At 40.8% G+C, this 7775-nt stretch overlaps 1 protein-coding gene across 5 annotated transcripts; it reads left to right on the plus strand.

The window, feature by feature from the left end:
* Positions 1–46: 46 nt before the first annotated feature.
* On the plus strand, positions 47–6955 carry SMCO3 (single-pass membrane protein with coiled-coil domains 3). Of its 5 annotated transcripts, none has more exons than XM_069001298.1 (3): positions 94–135; positions 3431–3479; positions 5213–6955. In XM_069001298.1, the coding sequence occupies exon 3, from the start codon at positions 5230–5232 to the stop codon at positions 5905–5907; it is 678 nt and encodes a 225-aa protein (XP_068857399.1). In that variant the 5' UTR covers positions 94–135; positions 3431–3479; positions 5213–5229; the 3' UTR covers positions 5908–6955. The 5 variants fall into 5 exon arrangements, with proteins under 5 accessions (XP_068857418.1, XP_068857427.1, XP_068857399.1 ...); XM_069001289.1 differs by lacking the exon at positions 94–135 and adding an exon at positions 2889–2929; XM_069001306.1 differs by lacking the exon at positions 94–135 and adding an exon at positions 2898–2929 and having other exon boundaries at positions 5216–6955.
* The last annotated feature ends 820 nt before the right edge of the window (positions 6956–7775 follow it).

Raw genomic sequence — 7775 nt, forward strand, 5'->3', positions numbered from 1 at the left:
GCACACAAGAAGTCTCTGGAGTTCCTGCTGCTATGGAAGGTTCAATCTTCCCTTTGCTTTCAGCTGCAACTCTCTAGCCAAGACTGGAACATTCAGCCTGGTTCATCAAAACAGACGTTCCCTGGACCCATTCAGGTAAGAGGAAACTTATCTATGGCCTTTCTGAGGACTAGATCAGGGATAACCTTCACTGTAGATAGCTTTTCCCTTAGGCATTCAGGAAAGACACACAGGGACTCTGGACTCCTTACAGATATCTTAATACCTTTATTTTAAGTGAGAAAGACTCTGTGGGATGCAGAAGGCACCATGGCAGTAAAGTCAAGTGGGTAACTGGGCAGCTGTGCATATCTCCTTTGAGGGCATGGAAAGCTGGTGCCAAGATGTGCATTGAGGAGTCAGATTATTGTGTTGGTTGAAAAGACAGAGAAATACATTAAGCCATGCAGATTCTGGCAGACCCTGAACAGCCTTTCTTTGCCACTCTTAAAACCAAGATGGACTAGCATTTCTGGAGTAGTGTCTGACTCTGAAAAGCAAACAGAGGAAATCCAGAAGGCGTTATTACAGGGAAATTACAGGGGAATAAAGGTGGACATATTTTTGGCTAGATTGTTACATTTCTGAAATCAATCATACAAATTGCCAACCCACCTCACCCATTCTTCCCCAAGACACTAGTTAGAAGAAAACACAGAAAAAGTTATTGACAGCCTTTTCTGAAGTTTTACCAAACAGGCCAGCAAAATATTGTGCAAACAACTGCAAGTATTGTTACTCTCGTGGCTGCAGGAACTATGACTTCAACCTGAAAACTTCAAAGTAAGGAAAGTGCTGTAAATTAATTATTCTTATGTTTCAATGTTTTTTGGTAAATTCATGTGAGTCCTAGAAAACAACTGCTTCACATCATCCTTAGAACTATAATCCTTCAGTTTGTATATACTAGTGGGTATACACAGAATTAAACTCTCATTTTTGGGAGGGGGGAATAGACACAGCAAAGTCAAATGCATAGATCTGCATTCAAGGGACAAAGCAACTGAAGACTGAGTAATGCAATGTTTTGTCAGGCTACAGTTCCCTGAAAAGTGATCTATGTCAGTCAGTTCATACAGACTAGATGGTGACAGCATCCTTTGATAGGTGGAAGCACAAAACATTCTCCTTGCTTGGGTGCCCATCATGATACCATTTTGACTGCTAAGAAAGTTATGTCCTTCTGCTTGCACCAATGGGTTCTCCCAAGGCCAACTAGAGATATAGTCCTGGGATAGCGTGGGGCTCAGAGACTGCTCCTGATGTTGCCTTCAATTGTGCCAGAGCCCTATAAAGCCAGACTGATTGCAGCAGACAGGTTTCATCAGTTATTGCTGTGGTTAGATGTCTGCAGCTAAAAGTGTTCAAGCACTTGCAACTTCCTGTTCCACTGTATACTTCTAAAGACTTTTTTTCAGAACTCAGTTCAACCAGCTGCCTTTTCCTCCATTCCTTTCCCTAAGTAAAAGGGGTCTGAAATTGAGTGAAATGGCAAAATTGATTTTAGCCGTCACTGCTGTTCAGAGCTGAGTCTGGGCCTCCACACCACCACTTCTACTCTCATGGCATCAGAGACCTGGCAAATTGCAGCAATGAAGGATGACAGACACTCCAGATCAAGTCTTTTCCTCAAACTTAATAGGCCTGAAACAATAGCTATTAATCTTCCCAAAAGACCCAAAGTGAAGCAGGAACAAAACCTCCTGCATATTGTTCAAATTATTTTCTGTCATGTTCCAAATGATGAGGGCTCTAGAAGAAAAGAATTTGCATCCACTGCAAACACCAAAGACCTGAAATCAGTTTCCAGAATGTGACACACAGGCAGTTGCCAGCCTGATCAATTAAATTTTGTTCAATACTGGAAGAAGTATTTCAGGACTACGTGGCATTTTTAGTGGAAAACACTCAGGAGTCAAAACTAACTGACAATTCCAGAAATACAGCAGTTATATCATTTAGTGTTCTCTTTCAGCTTATGTTCTCATGCCCAGAGCTCTGACAACAAGAGAGTTTGCACTATGATTGTATTAATTGGGAGTGAATACAGCAGCTCAGCTTTCAGGTGAAAAGAAGTTAGCAATTGCAGAGTACTCATTTCATCTTATATTTTCATCTGAGAACTCAACCATCCTCTATAGTGGAAGCAGTATTCCTGGTGAGACCCTTGTGGGCTGCAGGTCCACATTCCTAAGGATAAGGGCACAAAAGATGTCTAGCTTGGTTGAAGGCATATGTACAAGCTTGTCTTACTGAAACAGACAAAGCCTGTTTCCACTGTCTGTGGTATCTATTTTTCTGTTTATGTGTGACTGTTCAATTTTTCTTTTATAATTTGCAGGGGTACAAAAGCAGTCATCGCAAAAATTCATTATTTCAAGGCATAGCTGCAAGCATTAATGTTTATATTTATAAACAATAGAAATCTATAAATCTCATTTAAAAACCTAATCTTGTATCTATTTGAATTAGAAGTGCTGTCCTACACCTTTTATGTTCTGAGGACAGCAAGAAACACCATCCCCTTTCAGCCATGGCTGTAGGTACCCGTGATGGCACCTCTGCTGCAGGCAGGAGGGATTTGTGCTGTACCCATTCTCTCCTTTGGAAGGCCTTTGGATGATCTACTAATTGGGAACTAGCATTAAGTAAACTGAATTCTCTTAAAATTGGAAGGAAGGGGAGAGGAGGAAGAAAATGAGATGAATCTGGGTAAACATCACACAATAGAATTAATGACAAGCAGGCAGGCAACAGGATGCAGCTGAAGCCCAGCCTCCGGATCCCTAACTCATCACATGCTGCTGGAAAGCACCAGACGAGCAGAGGGGAAAGAGGCTGAAGTTACTATTCCATACACATTTCAGGAGGAGTATTCAGACAAAATCAGGTAGGCAGTCTAAATGTTTAATTAGAAAAGTTTCTGTGGTAAATCTCCCTGGAGCTGGAGAAATAGAAATACAGAAATATATGTGGCCTGCCTAATTCTAGGAGGAAAATGTAAAAACTAGCAAAAGTGTTAATGTGAAAAGTAAGAAGCAATTTTTAGCAGTAGGAGACATAAAATCTAAAGCAGCTATAAGAAGCTGAAATAATCATATGTAAAGAACAGATTCTAAAAGTCTTCCCATCTGTCTAGTATGTAAAATGTTTGTTGAAGTGCTATTCCTTCTAAAACATACTGTCTTCTCAGTTTCTACCGATAAGGAAAAAAAATGACCTTAGAACAAAACACCACTGGAGTAGAAAGGTTTTACTATCACACTGAGTCAGAGAGAGAGATAGCAACATCCCTGAGGCAGGATTGATATGAAATCATAGCTTGCATTAACATGGCTTTGTTTCCTGAAAATCACAAATCTTTACAGTATGTGTATTTTGCTCCCTACAGCTTGAAGAAGAAGATGTGTTAAAGTTTATTCTCTTGGCAGAGATACAAGGTAAATGGCTGAAAGAAATACACAGTGCTGTGCAAAATATTGGGGGGAAAACAACCTCTTTTCAGACTAGCTTGTATTTCAACACTGAGATTAAAAGTTGGCAGGGGACTGTGGAAATCATTCTGGTTTTCTACCGTGACCTTGTGGGGGAGGGTGTGTTTAGTAAAATACAGCTGGGTCAGAGTCAGATGATTTGCAGCTAACAGATAGTGCAAGAACTACAAAGGACCAAAATGGCACAAAGGTATCTTTTTAAGAAGAAAAATCTGGGTAGTCCCCTACACATAACTATTTGTAGTTCTAACTGTGAAATTTAGGCACCAACAGCAAGAAGAGGTTTATCTTAGAAAAATGCAAAGCACTGCACGAAAGTGGCCCAGATTAGCAGTAAGAGGGCTGAGAACATAAAATGTACCAACAAAGAGACGAGTCATTCTACTCATTCATAGTTTGCCCCCATAGCAAAGATGTTTGCATTTAAACTGAGATCATGCTAAAGCATATTCCCTTTGCAGCTGGTGATAGGTTAAAGGGAAGTGACACTGTGTTGATTACAGAATCTTGGTGATCAGGAGTAACTCCGTGATCACTGGTAACTCAGTCTCTTTGGACTCTCTGTATTAGCATGCATTTTATGAAGAAAAGTATGTTAAATATGCCCTTTTTGCTGGCAAACTGGTAGCAGCTCAGAGAAGAGTGGTGGTCATAAGGATTAGACACAAGGGTTTGAGGGGAGTTGAATTTTGTGCTCTGGTCTGTACAGCAACAAGGGAGGGCCAGATTCTGCTCAGTCAAATCCTAGGCACTTTGTGAGCACCTGCAGATATTGGCTCCACATGGAATGGAGGGAGTGAAGCTGGTGTGTGCTGCTCCAAGGCAGTGTGGCATCACAGCCTGCAGGCCTAGATGCACCTCACAGTGCTTACATGGAGTGCTCAACGTCACGGGGATGACTGCAGAGTAAAAAAACAATGGGAAATTGATTACAGCATTAGGGAGGCAAATAAACCATGAGGGAACAGGGGCTAAATATCAGGGAAGGAAATACAGTGAGAGATGTGTGTAAGGTGACATAGGTTAGGATGGGGTTCTTATATACAATTTTACTATTCACTATGAATTCCCAAGGGGAAGCGTCTTACTATAAGCACAGAATGCTTATATAATAACATCTTCTCTTGAATGTTAGAGGAAAAAAAGCTATGCTAGCATAAAATACCCTTATTGTGACATGGACTATGTCCACTCCACCAATCATCATGGTTGCTGAAAAACTGGATGCCAGTAAATGGAAAAATTAGGCTGATACAAAAGAGTGCCTAGAACAGGCCTTTAATCTTTAGACCATATCTTTAATTTTGCTGATTAGATGAGATTGTTCCCTTTTTTTAGTGAACTAGTTCAGCTTCTACCATCTTCAGTTTCCAAGGTTCAGTTTCAGTCTTCAGTTGCCAATGACCCACATCCATTTTACCAATCTGCTCATTACATTTTTGTTAGCTACTTTTGTTGCTCTGAGTTTACCCAATGTCTTACAAGGTCCTTTTCCAATCATTTGGCTAAAGATCCAAAACAAGAATTAAGATTTCTACATTTACAAACTATGCCTTGGGATTTGACCTGTTCAGTATGAAAAGAACCAGTGGGGGAGAGATAAAGCATATTTCACTGCTCCTTAATGGCTATGGTTATGGGTGTTGAAAAGAGTAAGAAATTTCTTTTCTCTCTTGAAGTAGCCTATTTCTGAAGAATGGCATTGAGTGACCTCCTTTACCCAGATAATCCCAAGAGAAAGCAAGAACTGATCAATCTGCATCAGGAATTGCTTGACTGTATGTCCACAAATTTCCATGCAACAAATGAGCTGGTTGGAGTGCTGAATAAACACCTTGGCTGTACCATTACCCCCATAGAGATGAGAGAGAGCAGCACAGTCAAGGAAAACTGTGAGATTATCATTCAAGTGATGAGTGAGATTCAGCATCAGGTGCAGAAGATTGATAGTGCCATGAAGGAAAAGCTCGAGCCGGTGCTGTACCAGAAGCTGTATGATATCAAAGAGCCTGAGTTGGAGAAAATTGCAATAGCCCAGAGAGTTTTTTCCATTATTCTTGGAGAAGCAACTTCAACAGCTGCGATGGTAGCTATCAAACTTCTTGGCTCCAACTTTTTAACTCTCACTGTGAGCAAGCTCATCGGTCTCCTTGCGGCTATTGGGACATCTGTTCTTGGGGGAGTTAGCATTACCATTATTGGGCTTGGCCTTGAAATGATCCTCCATGCCATCCTGGGAGCTGTGGAGAGGAGTCAGCTTCTGACAGCTGTGAAAAGTTATGAGAAGCACCTGGCTGAGTTCAAAGCAGCCTCAGAAAAGTACCAGTGTGCCATACATGAAGTGACTTCTTTGGTGAGACAGCAAGCTCAGTAAATGAAGCTGGAGTTCTCGCTTCTGCTGTGATAGCAGCAGCAGCAACTATACCAGCAGAAACCTTCTCGACTCATTATGACAAATGAACTACTGATGGCTCTTTTTTTTCTTATTAGTGACAGCAGAACAAGAAAAGTGACAATTCAGGAAACTGGCAGTGAAATATATTAATAAAGAACTGGTTTGCAGGTGTTTCTGGGAGGCAATGTTTCAAATACTTCGCACCTTTCCTTAAGGTTATTTTCTGGGCAGCATTGTAGGTAACCTTGAACTGTAATTCATACTAGTGACAGTAATACTGACTGCTGGACCAGTAGTGGTGAGAAGGTGTGTTTCTATATCAAAGATGACAACATGATGGGAGAAAACAATTTCAACAAGGCAATTCTGGAGTGCCAGCATCTGGAGGCTTTATCAAGACATCTGTGGTTGCTAAACTCTTAGTGTGGATTAGTGCTAAATCTGATAGACCGAATTCCCTGTTCATTACAAGGACTAGCTGAAGCATAGCTATTTCCTGCTGTCCTAAGGAGCCAGCCAGAGATCTTCTCTGAATAAACTATAATCCCAGTAGACTGGCAGGTAAGAGAAGCCTGGCCCTACAGGCAAACACACACAACCTTGCCCCACAACTGAGAAAAACCAGCTGCTGCATTCCAGGTGTGCCTGGCCATGAATAACCTTTTATGCTTGTAATGCTCTGCTCCTGCCAACCCACAAAAATGTCTGTGCAAAGTTGCTATTTTTTGACTGAACTGGGATTATGCACATGTCCAAGCGCCTGTAGGATTGAAGCCCTATTAATATACTAAAGTTATTTTCAAGTGCTTTACCCGATCCCACCAATGTGGGACTGCCAAGAATGTGCTCAGATTCTGCATTTCACAATATGCTACCAATTGTCCTTATTTTTCAGACTTTAAAACCAAAGCTGGAAGCAAGAACATTATTTGTAGTGTCTTGTTTTGATTTGCTGTGGATTGCTTTTCCTTGATCTTAGAAAAAAAGTTCATTTAAGAATTAATAAAAACATACATGAGTATTGGAAGACCTCTCTTTTCTGTACTTTTTTTTCTGAAAAACCAATCTTAAACTAAATAAAGTATTAAAATTATCATTATACATGCAGTTTATATACTAAAACCAAATCCATACATGTTTGTTAATATTCAATATTAGCAATTTTAATTTGTTAATAAATTGATATTGTCTATGAAATAAAGAGATGGGTGAGATTCACAACCCTTCCATTCTGGGGTTTGGGGTTTGGTTTTTTGTTTGCTTGTTTTGTTGGGTTTTTATTCTCCTCCACCTCTGACTTTAATCTTTTCTGACTACTCTTCCCTTTTATGCGCAAAACCCACTAGATGGCAATGAAACTGCTGGTACTCAACAGCTCTGCCAGTCATCAGGGAGAAAGCCCAGAGTTTAGAAGCAGAGATGGGTGCCAGGGTCTGAGACAGTGGTGCCAGCTGCAGGCTGGGCTACGTGGGTCAGGAAAGCCACTTCAATAGTGGCAAAAAGCACTGCCTTGCCTACACGAGGTATTGTGGTAGGTGAGTGGTGACCTGAAGCATCATTTCTCCAAGATGTAATATCTCTTGTCTCCTGACACGACTGGCACTCAGTTTAGAGGTAGTTGTGTAGAGGCAAGAGACTGTCAATCAGTAGAACAGCAATATTTGTGTGTTGGAGAGGTAGAAGTTCCTGGCTCCTGTTTTCCATGTGCAAATGTACACTCTAAACTAGGAAGAAAAAACAGCTCTTTGCGAGATTGCCAATCACTGGTGTGTGAGAATAGTGGAGTCAAATAAAAACAAATCTGTTTTATGTTTCAAGCAATTTGCCCACATTTTCTTACCCCTCTA

The sequence above is a fragment of the Aphelocoma coerulescens genome, chromosome 1A, assembly GCF_041296385.1.
Source record: "Aphelocoma coerulescens isolate FSJ_1873_10779 chromosome 1A, UR_Acoe_1.0, whole genome shotgun sequence".
Taxonomy (NCBI): Eukaryota; Metazoa; Chordata; class Aves; order Passeriformes; family Corvidae; genus Aphelocoma; species Aphelocoma coerulescens.

What these genes read in the sequence shown, in the direction of transcription:
- SMCO3 (XM_069001317.1), top strand. Translation starts at nt 5,230, where the DNA reads ATGGCATTGAGTGACCTCCTTTACCCAGATAATCCCAAGAGAAAGCAA.